Raw genomic sequence first — 21,670 nt, 5'->3', positions numbered from 1 at the left:
TTCTAAAGCACAATAAATGACAATATAAAATAGCCGTCAACCTTGAGGCGGCGTAGCTCAAAGCTAATGCAAAATACCGTGTGGTTACTTCCCTTTACCTCTTACTGCCCTTGATCAACATTCCTAAAACTTCCTTTCTCATAAACTCTGTATCTCCAAATAGTCGAATTCTAGGAACTACATCATGGCTGCTGACATCTGAAAGTCACTTGTAGTCTTCTACACCCGGCAACGAGCGTTGGAAGTAAATCGAGTCTGAAGGCTTTGGCTTATGTAAAAGCTTATGATTATCAGGGCTGCAGAAACCCAAGGTAAAAATAATAACCAATGCATGTTAATCTTTGCTACCAGCGTGCGCGCGCGATTTAATAACTGCCGAGCCAAAGCAAAAGGAGTGGAGAAAACGCAGTTACTGAAAACCTTGTGTGGTTTGCTACACGGTGCTAAGGATTCTTCACTTCAGCTCCTTTTTCTCTTATCTTACGTGTAAAGATGGGTCTAAGTTTTCGTTAAAGAAAAATTGCCGAAAGCCGTGTTGCCTTGTATTAGTAGCCGCTATAAATAGATATGATTAGTATAATTGTACAAAGATTTATTACTTATTGCCTGCAGAATTGGATGACAACGGATTTGTGGATTGTTAGTAGTATTTAAAGGTAATGGAACATTTTTGTATAACCATCATTTAAAGCCATGTATGATTTAAGAGCTGACGTCGGAACCACATAGCCCCAAACTGAGGGAGGCTTCCCCCTAAACAGGGTCCGCAGGCGATGTGTTGTTGCAGCCATGTGCTCCTCGAGGAGTAACAAGAAATAAACTAAAACTATGATTAAGAGTAACACATACACAGAGAAAATTGAATAACAGTGGATGATTTGTCCTTGACTGTTCATCTTAATGATCTAGCAGTATCAAAGTTATAGTTCTTATTTTTACTTAAATATTTATTTATTTTTTTTTTTTTTGTATAATGCTGACTGTTGTTTTGCAAGTTATAAATGAATATCAGTACTTCGGCTTTCTTTATGGCTTTATTTATTTCATATTACTTCAGGATCAAGATTTTACAGTCTGGACACAGTATCCATGTAAGCTATTGTCTGCTTGCATGTGGATTTCAAATGTTGCTGTGTACACCATTTGGACCTTGTAGAGAATTTACCATTAGTGTGCATCATTAGCAATGTCAGGGTCATTGATAGCACAGACAGGGATGGATTCTCAGAGTGATGGCACCAGTCTTCGTAACCTTGGCAATGGACATGGAAGAGAGTCTGCGTTGCAACTGTTTGTACAAGCCAAAAAGAGAATCAATGACATTTTTAAAGATATTGATGAGTATGTGGTAGATGCTGGCAAATTTGTTCAGGGTAAGTCACTTTTTTTTTTTATGGACTCGAAAACTTCAAAGACCAACCCAGAATGGTTTGTGCTTTTTGCAGATATAAATAGATATATGTGTTATAAATAGGTACCAGCACATGCCCCTTCCCACTGGAGGAAAACAGGTGATCTCACTAAAAAAATTTGCATGTTTTCAAGTCAGAGTATTTTATGGGCTAATAGTAGCAAAAATATCACTTTTAAATCACAAAATCCAGAAGGCATACGGCCAGAAGCACTGATGTTCTGAGTTTGGCATCCTCCTCATTCATCTTTCCTTTCCTTAAAGCCATAATGCAGTCGTGAGATAGAATACTCAGTATGGCGGGTCTTTTATTTTTTGCTAAATAATGTGGTATATGACTTAGTAGGGTTCAAATTTAAAATAGCCAAGCATTCACCATGTAAAGAGACGAATCCTTTTTTAAAAATCTGGAGCATGCAGTCACAATGGCATCAACCCAGCTGTTACAGCAAATAAGACTAATGAAGCAGGACAGATTGACACAAATATACAGAAGCACTTAGGTAAACTAAGGTAAACATTCTCTTCAACAAAAGAGTCATTCTCTGAATAAAAAAAGTTCATATTCAGAATCGAACATATATTTTTTTTTAAATATCTGAAATTGAAATCAAAGAGCCCCTCACAACCAACATGTTTGCATAGTGAGACCGAAAAGATATAAAACAAAACAGTCCTTTGTGCTCTGAAGAATAATACAAATGCTTGACCTTCAAAGCCTGATACAGACAAATTAAAAAAAAAGATTTGTATTTGCATGGGACTTCAGTCTCTCTTTAATATCTAAGAATGGTAGTACGCGATTCACACCTGCAATCAACGAGTACCGTAAACAATGATTAGTGTACTAGCATGATGTACAGTGTTCTCGGTGCTTGTTGATCACAGATGTGAATCGCAGACTTTGTTATCAGATAATTAACGAATGGGTTTTAGAGGCTGAAATTTACAGGTTAGTTTTATCTATTGATATTTGCAAAAAAAAAAAAAACATGAATCATTTGGGTTAGTCTTGAAGACAGTAATACTTAGGCTTAAAAAATGAATTAGTTATTTTTAAAATATAATTTAGAAGATATAATTTTAAATTTAAGTGTCATCTTGATCTTGTCTCTCACCTTTTGTTGTATATAAAAGAGGTGCTTCATAGGGTACATGCGTGTAATACATGCGAGATAAGCTTCATGTTGAAGATATCATGAGTTTGATTCCCCCCTTACACCAATATATATCATTATACCTTATCTTAAATTTCTTAGGAGCTGTCTCGCTTTATTTTTTCATATTAACTTCCCAAAGATGGATTGCAGAGATGCTTTCATAACTAGTGCATGTTTGCAGGATTGTCACCAGAGCTCAAAGGAGTAGGAGAGGAAGCAATCATTAGTCCTGAGAATGCCCAGGTGGTGGTTGGTTTCAAGGTTAAGATAGATGGAATTAGGGAAGTGCTAACACGAGATCATATGAAAGTTGTCTTCTTTGGAAGGTGAGTGCATATATTAAAATTGGTGTTTTGCCTTTAAATTTTTGCTTACTTTAAAAAAGGGTTTTATCATTAGTGTGCATCATTACTCATTAAGCCTTTCCATACAACATGGAATTTCAATGCAGTACTGAATCATTTCTGTAACCCATTACCTGCTCTCATTTCTGCTTATTTGAACAGCCAAAATGGTCACAAACTGAAGCAATTTTTGGTCATATTTCAGAAGATTTTTTTAGTTCATTAAACTATCAAACCTTCAAGAAAACTTGGTCTTTCTTGTACCAAATATCACTATATTAAGATGAGAAATTGTTTTAGGTAATATACTTTAGGAGTGAAGATGAGAAATGATGCATTTTGCAAACTTTTTGAATCCAATTAAACTGTGATAACATTTCTGGGGGTAATAAAATATTTGTGTGGGTCAAAGACAATGGAACATGTAGACCTTACAGAATCATAAAGAAGAGCATTGGTTATAAAAACTGTATCACTGACTGCCAGGCACTGATTCTCATCTGAAAAGGACAGCCTATTCCTTCCTCTTTGCAGGACATCCAATGGCAAGAGCACTGTCATCAATGCCATGCTGCGGGAGAAGATTTTGCCCAGTGGCATTGGCCACACCACACATTGCTTCATCCAGGTGGAAGGTTCTGACAATGAGGAGGCCAGTATGTTGACAGAGGACTCCAATCAGCCGAAGAGTATCCAGGTGGGTGATAACAATACTGACTTGAAAAAGGCAGGCAGTTTGGTCTTTCAGGCACATCCATGTAGGTGGTGGCATGACCAGGGCCCCACTACCAATCAGTGTGTGAAATGAGGTTACTTTTGGTTCATTCAAATCCAAATTCTCAAAAATGCCTAAATCAATAGCATCTTCAATAATATCATTCCAAATTTAAACAACTTAAAGCAATTTCTGTTGATATTTTTTAGATGTGCTGTCAAATCATGTTGTGTAAAGATAACATGACATTTTGTAAGGTGCATATGCAGTAGTAAACTGTCAAAAAGTAGCATAATTAAATCCATCATTAAATAGCGTGTGCTTTTTGTCCTGTCTGAACACAGATTTTCATGATTTCTGGGGTCTTTATAATAGTACCTCACTAATGCTACTTGTTCTTGTACCTTTTTTGTGCTTGGGTTGGATTATTCCGGATGCAGTCTGATGCTGTTGTTATCCTGATGGCATATGCACAAATGCTATAACCTAGACTCATTTTTTTAAACTTTTCTCAGTGGTGACACAGTCTGATCCTTGTCAGTGGTATAAACAGCAGCATATTTGTGTCCAACATTACACTTGTCAATTAGACATTGTATACTTGCAGGCATGCGTTATAATCATTATAACTTGAGAATGCTTTTGGCCAATAACTAAAAATGATACTCCATAAATGATTGTAACTTATTGCAGTCCCTCAAGCAATTAGCCAGTGCTCTGAGTTCTGGAAAGCTGAAGGAGAACTCACTCATCCGCATCTTATGGCCAAAAAGTAAATGCCGCCTGCTTCGTGAAGACATTGTTTTTCTAGACAGGTATGGCAGATGTAGATAAACTCATTCATATTATAATGCATGCAAGTTTGTCTTTTATCTTTACTCTGCACCAGAAAACTACCCCTTTCCCCCAAAAACAAAACTTAAAACAATTTCCATATCCAGGTCAGATTTGAGTTCTTTTATACTTTCAGAGACATTGTCTCTGTATTCCTCTACAGTATATCTAGTTTATCGTCATTTTTGAGTCATCTATCCAGCTTGGTCATCTCCAGCTCCCATTATTATTATTATTTCTGTATGTTTTTATTTTTGTAAAACTTTTTGAGCCTGCCTTTGATAAATCGGCTTTTTATAGTTGTACACCCTGACCTAGTCATAGTTTGAGCATGCAGACCATTTTCAAATTTGATACAAAGTATTGCGAAGTATATGTTTGTTCTTGACAATATGGGTCTAAGGTGAAAGTAATCATAAACAACATATATTTTATATTGGCACTGTTATATTGATAAGATTTATCTTTGTATAACTTTATACAAGAATATTCATAATCCACTTTTCTGCTTCCAATTACAGCCCTGGCATAGATGTCTCACCTGACCTTGACCTCTGGATTGATAAGTTTTGTCTGGATGCAGACGTATTTGTCCTTGTGGCCAATGCAGAATCCACTCTTATGCAGACAGTGAGTAGTAGTAATCATAAAAACTGAAATAACCAGAAATTTGGACAGTGAAGTTATGCTGTTACTTTTCAGGTATTTTGAGAAACTGAAAAAAACTGGCTGAGGAAAGAAAACCTTGTAGAAATAGTTTTGAAGATTGTGTAACAAAACAGAACCTGATGCATTGCATGCATTACTTGTTTATGCTAGACTAGATGGACTACACTTTTTTTGACTTTACCAGACAACATGTGCAACATGGAAGAAGAATCAGAGGACCTGCCTTTACGTGAAGGGGGTTTCTCACTTCGTCAAAAGGTTACTTGTAACCTCTGGTTGAGTTTACAGGTGGGAGACTGACAGTTGCCAGCACCTTCTTCCCTCAGAGTTCGTCTTTGCCTCTTGTTTTTCACTAGGTGCTACTACTAGCCACATGCCGCACACTGCATTATTTGCTCGGATCTTTCAGTGTGAAGATTTTGAGATGCATGTTTGTTATTAGCTTCTTTTTAGATTGGGTCTGGAGGCCTTTTTTTTTTACATTGACCTCTGACCCTGATTCTGTCCAGCAAGCATTTTGCTGAAGCTGCAGTCTGTGCTCAGTGCTTCAGTAGAATTCCTCACCATGCCTGTTTTTGGTCTTAGCCGGCATCTGTTTTTTTACTTTGCCCAGGATTTGGTGCAGTCTGCTTCTTCCAGTTGCTTGACCACCATAGGCGTGGTTACATTTTGCTTGATTGTCTTCTTCTTTCTGTTCGCAGTAATGTTTTCAAACATCTGCATACAGATTTTGGTGTAGCAGCCTTTCATTATGTCATTGCTCTCCTGGTTCAGGAACATGTCCAGAAAAATGAATCACCTCCAGCATAGGACAGGATTCTAGCAGGAGATGGCACCCTTTCCTGAGAATGGAGTTTGCTAGCCTATGCTACCTTGGGATGACAGCTTTACCCATGCAGACAGCAGGCTGGATCACCATCTTTATCCCGGAATGCTTTTCCATTTTCCTGACTACCTTCTGTTTATGGACCTTCCTCATCAATGTTCACTGGGGCAAGGGAGAGGAGTTATTCCTGCAACAGTGAAGATAGGGACAGCTTATGCAACCTCTTCATCTGTCGAGAAAGTAGGCTTCTTGGCTTTTGCGTGCCCTGCCCCCCCTGGCTGCAGAGGGGCATCTCTTGCAAGAGGAACCTACAACATTCACTCTTGATCCTGACGACAGCATGATGGGCTAGGGTGTCCACCTTCTTCATTGTCAGGGATCTTGGTCTCCAGATGAAAAACGTTTGAAACACCTCTCCATTGGACAGATTTATGACTTCTCCTGGCCTCCATTCTAGAGTGTACGAGGGCAAAGAGCAAGTTCTTCAGCTGGCATAATTCCCAGCAGCTTACCTTGGAATATCGTGCTTTTTGTGGCTGTTCCATGTAAGAAAAATGGCTCCCACCAGTTCTTTAGGCTATAGAGTGATGCTGTCATCTTTTTTTTCCCAACAGCTGAGCCTGTGGGATGTCAGTTTATAGTTTAGATTTGCCAGCTAATCTCTCTCAAGAAGTGCCTGCTGCCTGTTCCTTTTTTGCACATGGAACCTGATGTGGGTTTTGATGTTGTAAACTTCAAGACCCAAGAGACATGGTCATCGGAGCTGTTTAGGAGGGTCGTGGAAAATTCTGTTTTCCTGTTGCCCAAGGTCACGGCAGCAAGGGTCTCTGAGATTCATGCTCTTTCAGCTGACCCAGGTTTTTGCTGTTCCGAGAAGTTGGTTCTGTTTGGGAAATGACACCTAGACTTTCGTGGCTAAGTTTTGATGCCTTAGATGCCTGAGCAGCCTTGTGGTTTATTCATTCCTGAAACTGGAAAGCGCGAGCCAGCTCCCCTGCAGAATCCAGTCCAGGTTGTCAGCAGTTACCAGAGGCATTCATGACTAGTGCGGGTAAACCATGTGTAACTCTTTCTGCGTCTGAAGGACGACCATAAAAGAGGTCACCTCCAGCCCTTTCGTCCTGTTTTTAGTGGTGATTTAATATACCTGTGTCTTTCTTTCACAACATTTATCCCTGTTTCATGTACACGTCCACAATGTTGCCTTATCAGACTTATGTCTGCTGTGGCATGGTTCTTATTTTGCTTTATTTTTATTGAAAGACCTTTCCGGGAACACTGCTTCTCTGGCTTCTCTCAGATTGCAGTGGCGCAACAAGCTGCATTCATTTTAAGTGTCACAGCCAATTAAATTAATTTTAAAAGTTTTGTCCTCAACATTAAAAAAAATATTTTTGTTTCTGACAGGCTTTTCACTTTCAAGAAGCCATTTTCTGCCTTTCATTATTATTTTCTGGATGCTTGATAACTTAGTTATTTCATAAAATTTAAAAAAAAACTGAAGAACCTTGTAAATGATGACGACTGGTTTTCTTAGTGATTTCTGGGGTGAATTGAGACCTTGTTTTTTGTTGTTGTTTTTTTTTTTTTTTTTTTGCCTGCTGGGTTTTTACTCTTTTTTTCTGTCTTTTACTCTCCCTTTTTTTTTTTTTTTTTTTTAATTTAACATAGAATCTCCATCATGCTAGGAGTTTACAGGGCTGGCTGTCTTGCCCTGATATTGCTTTAGTTGCTGGCTTGGCATAAAACACCCATTCCCCCTCTCATCACCCCCAATCCATGAAGCTAGGAGCTTTTCTTGAATGAAAAGAAGTGAGGAAGTTGGAAACCACTCGGTTTCCTTTTCAGACAGTTTTAAGATGTGCTGCTGACCATGCTAAAGATCACTTGTGATTTGTTACCAGGAGAAGAACTTTTTCCACAAAGTGAGCTCTCGGCTTTCCAAACCCAACGTCTTTGTGCTGCAGAATCGATGGGATGTGTCAGAAAGTGAGGAAGATATAGATAAGGTACCAGAATTCATTCTTCAAAATTGATGCATGTTTTTGAACCTACATATTCTTGAGTATGTATACATATCCTTTCAGGAAAATAAGAGACCGAACAAACACAAATACACACACATTCCTGGATATATATATATATAAGAATGAATGAAAAAGTCATTGTCATCAATTGTCTGTTTGCTTCAGGTGAAACAACAGCATTTGGACAACAATATTCAATTCTTATCAGAAGAGCTTCAGGTTGCAGACAAACGAGAAGCCAAGGATCGTGTATTTTTCGTCTCTGCTCGTGAGACACTTGTGTCACGTCTGCAGGATGATACTGGTATTCCTACCCCAGGTATGAAAAACCTATTTAATCAAAGTGAATCATTATTTATCCTGTGTAACATTTTTCATAACAAGAAGTTGAATAAAAATAGGAATTAAACTGACAAGTTATATTCACACCTGTATTAAGTATGGTGCTGTCTCCACTCTTGTCTTCAACTGTCCTGTCTGTGACAAAACTGTCCTAGCATCGCTGGATGCACACTTGCAACTGCTCAGACAGCTGGCACAATTACACAGCCACTCGTTCAACCAGAGCTGGTCCACGATGTTCCAGTCGAACCACCGCTGAGCACAGACCAACAACACCAACCCAAAAAAAAAAAATGAATGGTACAAAACAACAAATTTACTACATACACAAGAATATATTAATACTGCAGTTACTTAATCCAAGCAGCCCATTGGACACATGGGCACCTGCTCGCAGCTCCAGAGGAAAGCTAGGTCACATCCGGGTCACGTGTCCTCAAGCTGACTATGCCTTTGGGGCTTAAGACATGGTGATAAGGGTGCAGAGTAAAAGAGCAGACAAATAGAGACACTCTTCAAAATGAACGAGAGTATAGGAAGAAGATGCTGGAGACAAAGGTCTTGACGAAGACCGAGATGAAATTGAAGATGCAGACGGAGACTGAAAGTCTGTGGAGAAAACAGTATATTTGTTCACCCATCACCAGGTAGCTATAACAAAACTCCTCATCCAAGACCCGTCCCTAGCTAAGGTTTCTAAACACGTCTCTCCCTAAAAACTTTCGAACATAACATGTCGTGCAGGTATGCGCCACAACCCAGATTTATCTAGCACACGTATCACACTCTCAAACTGACCAACAAAAATAATCCCTAACACATAAAACATTTTCTCGCTCTAACGCACTTCCACCCAAAGATCAAGGCCCCTACAGACTAAATAATGCGGAAACAAATAATTAACGCCCATTCACCCAAACAGCTCATGACAAATAGTCTACCACACACAGGAATAACAGGAAAAAAATACTGGCTGATGGGATCTGACCTTGCACTAAGCTAAATCCTCAGCACACCACTATCTTACAGTACCAATGCTCTTCTATTTTCTATTTATGAATTTCTTACAATATATACCCTCAGTCAAACATTTGAGAGGAAAAAAAAATTCCCCCTTTCCCCACATTCTAATTTTCCCATTAAAATTACTCGGCAGGACTAGCATAGAATGAGCTCGCTAGGTGTGCGCCCATCCAATCTCCCAGCACCCCTAATTTCCATCACACCACAATGCAGGTCTGTTACCTGCCAGATAGGCTCTGCCAAAAGACGGGAGATACACCAGCCCTCTTCCCAAAACAGAATAAGCAACTAGGTACACTAATCACCAGACACACCCTCTGGGCACCTGCAGCAAGTGACATGTGACATTGCCTGTGTAACCACTTAGGCATTAATCCTGAGTTTTACTAAGTTCAGAGATGATCCAAGTGCACAATGGTTATCGCCTGTCACCAGTACAGGGAGGATTGGCTGGCCTGGGTTCAGAGCTCATCTTGGACATGTGTTTCTTTCTCTGCATGTGGCATCTGTTAACAGGACTGGCTTCTTTGCCGTGATATATCCTTAGTTCCTTGCTCAGCATAAACACCAACCCCCCACAACTCCTTCCCCCACCCCTTGGTTTCACAATTTTTTTTGTAAAAGTTGTTAATCCTGAGCATTGCCCAAGCTTGGAATTTTATCTAAAAATATTTAACGTGATTTGAAATCAGATGCAGTATTAAGCTTGATCATACTACCTGAGATAAACCATTAAAATTTCAACCACAAGTAACTCTTAGGTTAACACCAAAAGGTTAAAATAGCATTGTCGGTGCAAATATTTAAGAGTGTCTAGTAATGCAAGACGAGTTGTAATAATATTTTTAAGAATAATCACAATTTAAACCATGCATTTTGAGGGTATGTCAGGTTTTATTTTGTCTTTTGTTTTCAGATCGTGCTCTGTTGCCAGGGTTTCAAGCCAGAATTTTTGAATTTGCTAACTTTGAAACTAAATTTGAGGTGCGTCTAAATTGCTGTTTGCCTGCTCTCTATAGAAAGAAACAGTAGACTATATTAGTAGTGTATTATCTGCATTTGTTGTACAGGTAAACATTATGTAAACCTTCTTAAATCTACTTGGTTTCCTTTGTAAACAAAGCATCTGTTTGGCAGAGTAGTTTGGTGCTGCATGGGAAAATAGTCCATTACTAGTAATGTGTCTCGTATACTTGGCAATGACCCTTGTTCAGGCCTGCATATCAAAATCCGCTGTAAAGACCAAGTTTGAACAACACACAGACAGAGGCAAGAACATCACATTTGAGCTGAAGAAAGTCATGGAAGACGCATTTACTTCAAGCAACCAACATCTGTAAGTATGCAGCAAATATGGGGGTTTTATTCACATAGAACTTTACAGTGGGCTGCATGTACACTTTTTGAAACCAGCATCTAGCAACTTCATGCTATGAATATTTTAACTGATCGAGTGATTGATTCTCTGAACATGCCTGTTGAAAATCATTAGAGACATTTTACTGAAACAAGCGTTTCGATTGATTTTTGTTGTTGTTGTTTTGTTTTGTTTTGCTACTTTTTCAGAGATAATATGATCCCGAGCATCTTGCTATATTTGTGCAGAGAAAGGCAGCAGCGTTTGCGCCAGGAGCGGCTGGATGAACTGGAGACCTTAGACAAACAGCTTGACCTCCTATCCCGTGAGGTCAAAGCCAAGATTAAGGTCATGGTGGAAACTGTTGAGAGAAAGGTGCAAGTCAGGACAAATAATTTTTTTTCTTGGAATCATAATGTTGGCAAGAACATAACCAGGACTTGAACCAGGCACACATTTTTGTTAATGCCTGATTGAAGAGTCAATAGAAAGACAGCAGTTATTTGTTTTTGGATGTGATGGTGGTTTTACGGGGATAATCACAGAAAAAAATGAGCATTCACCCATGTCTTAAAAATTCTGTAACTTTTATCAGTAGAACTTTTATCCTGTGCATTAGAGATATATATACTGCTGTCTTAGCCCAGAGGTGCTTATTTATAAGCAGGTATATCAGGATCTTATTGTTGCTTGTACTGGATCGCAGCAAAAACAACAACAGTGTTCACCGGCAGATATCTTGTCGCTTAACAGCTAGTGATAGCAGCTTTATTATACTGGAAGCTATGTGTAAATGGTTCATTTGTTGTCACTTGGTTTTAGATATAAGCCCCACTTGGAGGTCACAATCTACATGAAATAATCAAAATAGTGGAGATAAATTAGGCCAATAGCCTTACCAAAATTGATAACATGAGTGATATAGCATATTCCCAGCCTAAGAATTCTTTACAGGTTGCCTCAGCCCTGAATGATGAAATCAGACGCCTGTCTCTGCTTGTAGAAGAGTTTGATCGTCCATTCCACCCAGATCCAAGGGACTTAACTGCATACAAGAAGGTAATGCTCTGAAGTGTTCCATTTGATTGGTCTACTTTTGACAGAAGATAGGAAATGCATATATATATATTCTATTTCTGCCTGGTATCATGAATGAAGGTGGTAGGGGAAGAACATGTGTGCACCGATTTTTGTACCTGCTTCATCTGTTTGGATTTTGCTTAAAGATCATTTGTTACATGGCAGTTATAAGGAAAAGGATGATTCATGAGATGAGACATTGGGGGAAGAGAGTCGGGGGGCTTTCAGAAGGAAAAATACAGTGAATCTTGATTTTTTTTTTTTACTGAAAGAGGTGTAAATTGGCAAAGGTAGAAAATTGGTAGGATGGTTACATGAAAAGTTTGCTCAAATTTGGTTGGGAGACATTTCTGAAAATTTAGTGTTTAAATGGTTAAGAAGGGTTATTTATAGTTATCGGTTTGACTGCACTCGCATTAAACAGGCTGAACTGCAGCAAGAAAGAAGAGATCCAAAGTTTTTGTTACCATAAGTTTTCGACAATCATCCATAGAAAATTCAAATATAATTGCCCTATCCAAGCAAAAGTTTTTGAGATCTTGTATCTCTGGGAAACACCTTCCATCAAAAACAATCCAAGGGAATGCTGTTTGATGCAGCAATATAGTTGACTGGTTATTCAGAAAGTGTGATTGTAGAAGGCTAGCATAGGGTATGATAACTCTCACAATCCTTCACTGCTGTGAAAAGGATCTGCACCTGTTTGTGGAGGCCAGCATTTGTCGCAATATGATTGGGCGATGTACCAGCTCCACCCAGCGGCAGCTTGACAGCATGGACTTGTATCTTGCAGGTGAAGCACACCAAATCCAGCAGCATGAGCTACCTTTTGAATGTGCCTTCAGTAAACCTCCTGTGAAGTGTGTTCATTTTCCCATTTTGAGCTTGTGTGTGTTTCCAAGCAGAATTTTCATTTACAGCTTTGTGACTGCTGCAATAGATGGTAATTGTCTGGCAGTTAGTGTTACTATTGCAGTGAGAGGCATCAGGATTTCTGTCTTAAAAATTACCTTCTCTTTCACCTGTATCTTTCACTGAATTTTATCAGTGGTCACTATTTAAACAGTTTGAATTTTGTAGTGCTTTAGTCACACATAATTTTATTTTATTTTATTTTTTGAGCTGGTAGAATTCTGTTACACGTTACAAAATAAAGTCGGGGGGTTGGGGGGGGGAAATCATTTGTGCTTCACTGATGCATATATGAGCACAAGATGAAAAAGAAGAGGTGGAGATGCATGCATATGCATACAAATGAGTTAGAGAATTTCAACTTTTTTTCCCCCCCTCCCTTGTTAATTTTAAGGGAAAAGAATCACTGTTTTGTCAGTATATTATTAAAAGTAATTATCTTCACAGCAAAGTTCATGCTGCATACATTTTTCTTTCTAATTTTAACTGTCTTTGTGACTAGTTCTCTGTGAAGGGTACGGTACTTTAAGTTTTGCAGTTAAAACTGTCATAGTATTTGTTTTGTTTACACTGGGTGGTGGTGTTTTTTTTTTTGGAGGGGAGGGGTTGTTTTTGGCAAATGATAATTATCACAAGAACAGCTGTGGTCCACTCTAGTTTATGTGCAGCTTGTGTATATAGACAGCTTTGCATGTTGTGTGAGTTTTGTTTCTACTACCATTTTGTTTTCAGGAATTGCATGGTCATGTAGAGCGAACTTTGGGTCGCAATCTTCAGGCACATTGTTCTTCTGCTTTGTTGCAAGGGGTGGAGTCTACAGAGAGACAGATGACAGGTGTGGCAGTCTTCCCACAGGAGTAGTTGCAAGAGTATCATTATTACTAACCATAGAAAATCTACTGCATCTACTAATCTCGAATCAGTCTTCTCCATCCTCCTTTTTCTAAAAGAATAATTCATATTTGTGGTGGTACTTATACTTCAGACCTTGTGAAGCAATAATTCATATTTATGGTGGTACTTATACTGCAGATCTAGTGGCTGCACCCGTTGCTCGTAGCATGTGGTATAAACAAGACATGATACAATTTTTATCGTTTTATCATTGAGCTTGCCAGTCAACACAAGCTAGGCCCTAGGTAGATCATAGGCCATAGATCATCAGATTAAGAATGGTATTTGGGAAAAGAAACTGGGTGATGAGTTGGAAAAGCTAGGCTAGAAAAGCCAGAAATTTTTCAGATGAAACCAGCAGTGCAGTTTTACCTTTTCTTTACCCTGTGAATAACATGAATAACTCTCATTAATATGAGGGTTGAAAGTTGTCTGTCCTTGTATAGTCTAGTGTTAAGAAAGCCTCTAATACTCTGTAATCTTTACATCATTTTTTACTTTTGCTCATTTCTCCTTGTTTTGTTTTGCATTTTAATTACCCGCCACAAATCCTCCCCTATGCTCTGGTAGTTCGGATTTATGTTTACTCTCAGTATACAGTACTTCTAAATCCAAGTATAGCATTGTAACAATAACTTTGTATGCTGAGGCAATATGCAAAGAAACTACATACTGTACATATGCTACTCATTGGCTTGTGAAATTAACTTTTTTTTTTTTTTTTTTTTTTTTTTGATTGATTGGTGGCTGTTGATTTTGCTAGTATTCGTGCTGTGCATTTTCTCCCTTACCATTTTCCCCTTTATTTTAATTGACTTATAAGGATGTAGTGTTGTGGTTTGTTGTCCTTTGATAAGGTTTTTTGTAAAATCATAGTTTTGTAGACTATTTTAATCATGTAAAATTAACAGCTATTATTGCCTTTTAAATGAAAATGCACAAATATGTCAAAATAGTCAAATTCATTGCATATTAAATGAATTGTAAAGCCTTCTTTGAAAAATACATATCTCCACAAATGGCTGATTTCTTTCAAGTGTTATTTTAATATCAAAGTATGCTGATTAAACATTATAGCAACCTGATATGGTCCTGTCATAGCATTGGTATCTTGTGCAGCTACAGTCAGGGAACATAAGAACTATTCAAAATTTTGTGGCTATGGAACATTTCAAGTTTTTAACATCCAGAAGGTTTTGTTTTTTTTCCAAAAATACACCCATTTTTAGCTGCAGACATTAAAAGTGAATTTCCAAGATAAACTGAATGTTACTAGTGTTGCTGAGAGATGAAAAACCTCATATCTGTGATTCCATTGCAGAACGCCTGGCTACAATTCTTCCTGACGACAAAAGGCAGCAGCTGTTTAGTCTGATCCCAAAACGAGATTTTGACATTGCCTATCGCCTGGATTGCAGGAATCTTTGTGCTGACTTCAATGAGGACATTGAGTTTCACTTTTCTTTGGGTCCTATGAATCTAATGCAGAAACTTTTGGGATCAAAGGACCGTGCAAACTTCCTTGTTGGTTCAGCTGGAACTGTGAGTATGGAAATCACATGCTCTGTCTGTGTGTGTGTGAACTTATAAGTTTATGTGTGTGTGCTGATTGCATAATATTCTATCTCATGCACCTTCAGCTATCGCAGATACTAATGTAAATTAATAAAATCTGTTTAAAAAGTAGTCCTGACTCTGCAAAGGGGTTGGGAGGCTGATTATTTATAAAGTGTATGTCACAGTTGTAGCTCTTTCTCTTTTTCCTCCTCTCTCCCCTCCTCCTGCACCCTCTAACCTCTTGACATCACTCTCTAAGATATCATTGGATATTAGGGAAAATGAAATATTCTCATTTGTGTATGTTTGAAGTAGAAATTGCATTTGTCTTTTTAAAGGAAACAAAATCTTGGGAGTCTTCTGCATCTGCAGTTAGATCGTGTTAAGTCCTAGTGAAGCAGTATCGCTGCAGATACTCAGATTTTCTGCATTAATTTGAATACCATTCTGGGATAGAGATGAAAAATGAGGTTGCCGTTGACTTGAAAAAAACTTAAAAGAAAATTCTTTTATGACAATCAAAATGTAGCAACGTAAGACTGGTTTTATGCATCAAGATCCGAGGACATGCCAGTAAGTGGTGGTATGATACCTATTGCACCTAGTCTCCACCACCACCTCCAAATCTTAGTTGAGGTTATGTTTGTGTAATTTGAACATGTTACCAACTTCTACCCTTTGTCCCAATTCAGCCCCAAAATGGCTGCTTACATAGCATGTGGCTAGACTGTGTGGGAGTTTAAAAATGATTTTGCAGCCCGAACTCAATGATTTTGCAACCTTAATTTTCTTCCCAACTATTTTCAAAACACAGTCAAATACTTCTTACAGGCTTGCTAAAAGTAAAATAGTAATAATAATAAATAAAAACTTCCTTTTGCACCAACATCTTTAGAATTTTAGGATCTGACATGCTGATGCATCTTTTGCACTTTTATTGAATTTGTTATAAAATTGCTTTTACACTCTCTCATAACGTTTTTATTTGTGAGAATGTAGGTTGTTCTTGGCTTCAGAAATGTGGGGATGTTTGAGGAGAGAACACCTGTCCTGTAGGGACTGTTTTGAGCTTTACATCATAAATTTTGCTGTAGACTGGCAGAACTATGCACAGACATGTTAGCAGATGTAAATGACTCAGAGTTTACTTTCTTGACAGCTGGGAAGAACACTTTCTCCTGGCTCTACAGCAATTGGAACACAACAAGGTCTTCATGACAATGAGATCTTGGCCTCCTTACTAACAACCTTTGCATCTTTCACATCTCGCACCACTTTAGGAGCTGTGGCTGTCGCTGGTCTGGTAAGTGACACAGTGACCTTGGTCATAAATTTTTGTATGCAAGGGTAATCTGTCCTATTGCGTGGAAGATCCTCTGCAGTCCTTCATTATGTATGTGTATGGTTTACCACCTCAACATATTAATCACACTTTTTTAAAACTTTTGTATTCTTTTCTTTTATCACTTTCATCACTTATTCTTCATCTGTTTTATCATTTTTAATCATAAAAGTGTGACCTGTATGTGTGTGTGAGAGAGAGGTGGAAGCCTTAAATGTTAAATTTTTGCAACTTGTCTCCTTATATTTCATCTGCACTCAAGAAGTTTGATTTGACCATTATATATGCCTTCAGCTGGCCAAGGCAGCTGGGTGGCGAGTGATTGCAGTGACAGGTGCCCTGTATGGCTTGCTGTATCTGTATGAGCGCCTGACATGGACCACTCGGGCCAAGGAGCGGTGTTTTAAACAGCAGTATGTGGAGTATGCAAGCAGCAAGCTGCGGTTGATTGTGGATCTCACCAGCTTCAACTGCAGCCACCAAGTGCAGCAGTAAGTGAATGTTCTCAGTAATTGAAACATTCATGGATTTATAAAAGATAGTTGTATAGATTTTTTTTAAAAAAACAGCCCATACATAATGTCCTATTTACAACTTTCCTCTCTCTTGAACTTGGTTAAATACTTGCAAAGACTTTATTTCAATAAAAAAAAAATTTTTGCAGGGAGCTGACGTCAACGTTTGCTCGCCTGTGTCACCAAGCTGACATGACCAGGCAGCAGTTGGAGGAGAGTCTAAAGGATATGGACAAAAATCTCCAACAACTGCAGCAGGTAGCCAGTGCCTCAAAGACACTAAGGTGAGCATTATGGACAAGGTTGGAGGTTTGTAGGTCTGATCTTAACCCCTGATTTCTGCAAAAAAAATTTACGAGTTCAGAAATTAGTGTGTTGAAAGTGACAACTCCATGCCCTGTTCCATTGTAAAGCTACAGTTTTCATTATGTCCTCATTGGAGAGTCCGAGCTGAAACCTTTTATCTGTATTAAGAATTTTGAAATAATAAATAATGACATCTGATCAAATCAAAACAAAACAAAAATCTTGTATTTTTCTGGAAATTACTTTGTGCTTGAGCAACATTGAGCATGAGAATTTCATGAAAACTTTGGAAATTTCTTTGCTACTGTTAAACACTTATCTGTGATTTGATTGCTGACTCTACAGTAGCACAATAGTTATCTTGCCAAGATTGTTGCTCCTAGGACTTTCCATTTTGACTGAATCACCTGCCTAAAGAAAATTAGAGTTGTTCTTTTAGATCAGACCTGGGCAAAGGCCGGCCCGCGGGCCGGATCCGGCCCGGCTCCTGTCTCTGACCGGCCCGCCCGCCAGTATATATACTATATATACAGTATTGGGTAAAACGGAGTTAACTATATTAGTCCGGCCCTCTAAAACTATCCCAATTTCTCATGCGGCCCCTTGGGAAAATTAATTGCCCACCCCTGTTTTAGATGCATGTGACCCAATGAAGTTTCTTGAAATTACCTCTTACATTTTCATTACTGAAGAATACCTCCTTAGAATTTACTCAGGCAATTACAGTACAATACCTGCATAACCATCAACTTTTAATGTTTTTAAAAAACTGAATACGTTTACAATAATGACATCAAATTAGCTTCAGGTAGTGCTGATAAACTGCAAATGTAACAGCCCAGTTTGGAAGAAGGGAGAAGGTTGTTGAAGATTTTTTTTTCTGCTGCAGGAACAAAGCCGACTTTCTCGACAGTGAGCTCATGAGTTTTTGCAGTCAGTACCTCACCCAGGACTCTTAGTGCACAGAGATACTGACAGCCTTAAGCAAGTTGCTCTGTTAGAAGGAAAGCACAGCAACACAACTGACTTGAAGCTCTTGTCCAAAATGTGTTGATTAGATAGCTTTTTTATGTAGCAGTCCATATATTTATGTATCCTTAATCTGAACCGCAGGAAACAAGGCCTTGATCCTTTGTTTAAGGGTCTGTGCCTGTGTTCGTTGGTTTCTGGAGGAATGGAAAGGGTAATTAAATTAAATAGGAATTGCGAGGAGACTGGGAGTATGATTTGTGAATGCTGAGTAGGGAAGGGGCTGTTAGTGGGTGTTCATGAAGTTGCATGTTTTTGGGGTTTTTTTTGGGGTGGGTGGGGGATATATATTTCATTGTATATATTCAATGGAATCTTCATTTCTGACAATTTTTGTGTTGGCTTTGATGAAAGAGAGCACAACATCCACATGTAAATTAGACTGTGCTTTCTTCAGAAGTTGAGCCAAACCACAGAAGACTTTGTTTTGTGTGTTTTCCTCTCTTTGATTTTATATGTGTAATTCCTTTGTAGTTTGAATGAATTGTGTGTGATTGTATTTTGAACCTAAAATAGAGAAATAGGGCTATATAAGCTGCCACAAGCATTTAGAGATGAGAAAACTATTGTAAAGCAAGTGATATAAAGATGTAATTGTGAAAAACATTCTGTAATATTGACTTGATCTTTTTAAATTATTGTAAAATGTCAACTTTATTGAGAAGTTCAAGACCAAATACTTTATATTTTTGCTTCGAGCCCCTTTCTTATTATTTTCTTTGTTATCAGGATTGGGGGTGTTCTGTGTACAACCAACAGTAAAAGTGAGAGCAGTACAAAATTTTTTTAGACTGCATATATTTGGTATCATTTTTAAAAACTTCATTGGGGGCATGTATTTTATACCATCTCTGCTGGATTCTTATCATACCCATGGTGTGTGATTTCTCACTACTGTTGTAACAAAAGTAGAATTAATATTCACAAAGGTTTTTTTGAGTTGTAGTGTTGCATAAGGATTTGTTGCACGTGCATTTCCTTATGCTTGGCACAGCAACAATGTCATGGGTTCATCAGTATAAAATCTTTCTATAATTTTGTATAGTTGTAAATAATTTCCTTGGGGTGCTGTAAGAGCCATTGTGGTTGCTGTCATTTGTCATGTGATATTAACGCAGCTATTTTCCTTTTCCTTGTATGCTTCAAGAAAAAGTTAGTGGAAGAGCATGTATTTCTCTATTTGATTCTCACTGTTGTGCTGTTATTGCAGCATTGATTTGGTAGATGCCAGGGATATCTCAGTATTACAAATCCCTAAAAAAGAAAAAACCAAACTACAATTTAGCAAAGACAATGATCACAAGGTTGAATAAGCAGTGTGTTCCTGACGTTGTTCCTTCAGTTCTAATGAATTTGGTTTGCAAGTCTCATTCTTCAAATGACCTGTCACTATGATGTTTGCTTATGATTATTATTACTGAGAAAGATGGGCCTTTAAACACTCTAAATTTGTAAGATCTGGCCATCAAAAGAAGACTCAAAAAGTGTGTTCATGCAGTTAAAAAAGTCCTATCAAATGATCAAGGGAAGTCTGGATGTAGTAAACATAAGCTACAATGGTTTTTTTTGTTTGTTTTTTGGCTTTTTTTTTTAAGTGAAGACATTTTGTTTTCCACTAATGACTGGGATGAAGATAAAGGTGAGTAAAGTTTGTAACCAAGAATACAGACTCCCTTCTCTTTATTCTTTTGTTGATTATTATAAATCCATTGTCTTGGTTGATTTTGATGATTAGTTCAGAAGCATATCTACCACTTTTTTTACACCTTGCCTAAGCATCCACATTCTCCTCCCAAACACACTGTATGGGTAATACTTTCTGAACTCAGAAAAAATGAAACTACCCTTCCTTAGCTCACTGAAAGGCATGGGGAAGCCTGAAAATATGAAGGAGGCCAGCCTACTGTTATTTGAGCACTACAACTGTTTTCTATACAATGTGTGTGTATATATAATTCACTCCCTTCGGCCATCTCTGTGTTTTCTCTAGCATCAGAATGAAATTTACATGAATAGCTTAGTGCACAGAGTAACAAACTCCTGATTAGACTTGCTGTTTTGTAGGTCTTCACCTAATTAACAGTGTTGACTTTTTAATATGTGTGTCTACATGTATGTACATGCACATTGTTAGTGTGCGAGTTTATATATGGCATATTTCTTTTTGACTGATGCTTTGTGATAGATATTGTGACAGATGGAGAACCTTTTTAAAAAAGTATCATAGAGTTCTGCACTACAGGAATAAAATTTGAAAAATTTGTCAGATCGTTTACAACATCTTTTTCCTTTTCCTAAATGATCTTTATGAAATAAAGATGGTCCAAAAATAAAATTACCCAGACCAGAGTATATTTGGGAAATGGTTCTTTTGTGAATGAAAATTGTAATCCTTTTCTTGTCCTTGATTAATGTTGATCTCATCTGTTGGTTAAGTGATTTTTTCTTTAAAGTACATCTTGTTGTACCCAACCTCACTACTTCTCATCTTAAGTATATTACATCATTTTTTAACAAATCAAGTGAGAATTGAATGCATAGAAAGTATTGTACATACAATTTTTAAAAGATCTTCAGGCACAGACAGATGAAAATTGAAAGACAGGGTTGTGAAATTGTGACAGATTTGTGAAAGGAAATAAAAGAAGTGAATAGTCCGGCTCGCTTGTTAGTGTGGGAGAGTCTGCAGACAGAAATAATGCCCGGTCCCATATGTCTGTAAACACTTTTATAAATCGGCTTTGACTATGACAAACAACTGTTTCGATGCAAATTTAAGTTGAGGCATTACTTCGGATCTAGAAAATGTTTAGAATATGTGAAGAGAGAGTGCAGATATATTTCCGTGGACTGGGAGACAAATAAGTCATTGCAAGACAGCCTAATAGACGTGCTTTTGAGCCCACTAGGAACTGTTTCAAGCAGTTGCAGTACTCTGTACACAGAGGTTGGCCGTCGGAACATTTGAACACAGGGAAAACCACGACGTGGGAAGATCACGACGAGTTGAGATGACCAGTGTTGTCCATAGGAATGGGAATCCCATGGGAAACGTCCCATGGGATGGGATGGGATGGGACAGCACACATTTGTATTTCCCATGGTAGTCGATACTTGATATTGCAAAATAAATTTACTGTTATTTCATTCATCAAGGATTTAAATCTTTCCTCTGAATCATCTATTGTATGTGAAGTAGCAGGAATTATAGAACAAAAGCCGAAAAGTGGTTTTCAGTGTTGTCCATAGGATTGTTAATACCATGGGAATCCCATGGGAAACATCCCGTGGGATGGGACAGGCATAAATTGCCATGGGATGGGATAG

General features: G+C 38.1%; 1 protein-coding gene across 2 annotated transcripts; it reads left to right on the top strand.

The window, feature by feature from the left end:
* The first annotated feature begins 154 nt into the window (after positions 1-154).
* Positions 155-21,000, top strand: LOC112557131 (mitofusin-2-like). 2 transcript variants are annotated; one of them, XM_025226783.1, is made up of 18 exons: positions 155-311; positions 1,058-1,373; positions 2,753-2,897; positions 3,450-3,612; positions 4,324-4,445; positions 4,986-5,094; positions 7,864-7,968; positions 8,152-8,305; positions 10,268-10,335; positions 10,566-10,687; positions 10,957-11,083; positions 11,663-11,767; positions 13,433-13,535; positions 14,916-15,136; positions 16,311-16,454; positions 16,788-16,984; positions 17,158-17,292; positions 18,204-21,000. In XM_025226783.1, the coding sequence occupies exons 2-18, from the start codon at positions 1,187-1,189 to the stop codon at positions 18,271-18,273; spliced, it is 2,277 nt and encodes a 758-aa protein (XP_025082568.1). In that variant the 5' UTR covers positions 155-311; positions 1,058-1,186; the 3' UTR covers positions 18,274-21,000. The 2 variants fall into 2 exon arrangements, with proteins under 2 accessions (XP_025082568.1, XP_025082569.1); XM_025226784.1 differs by lacking the exon at positions 13,433-13,535 and adding an exon at positions 12,479-12,581.
* Positions 21,001-21,670: the final 670 nt, after the last annotated feature.

Source organism: Pomacea canaliculata, linkage group LG2 (genome assembly GCF_003073045.1).
Source record: "Pomacea canaliculata isolate SZHN2017 linkage group LG2, ASM307304v1, whole genome shotgun sequence".
NCBI classification, from domain to species: Eukaryota; Metazoa; Mollusca; class Gastropoda; order Architaenioglossa; family Ampullariidae; genus Pomacea; species Pomacea canaliculata.
Note: the sequence above shows the minus strand (reverse complement) of the source record. Positions and strands in the feature narration are given on the sequence as shown.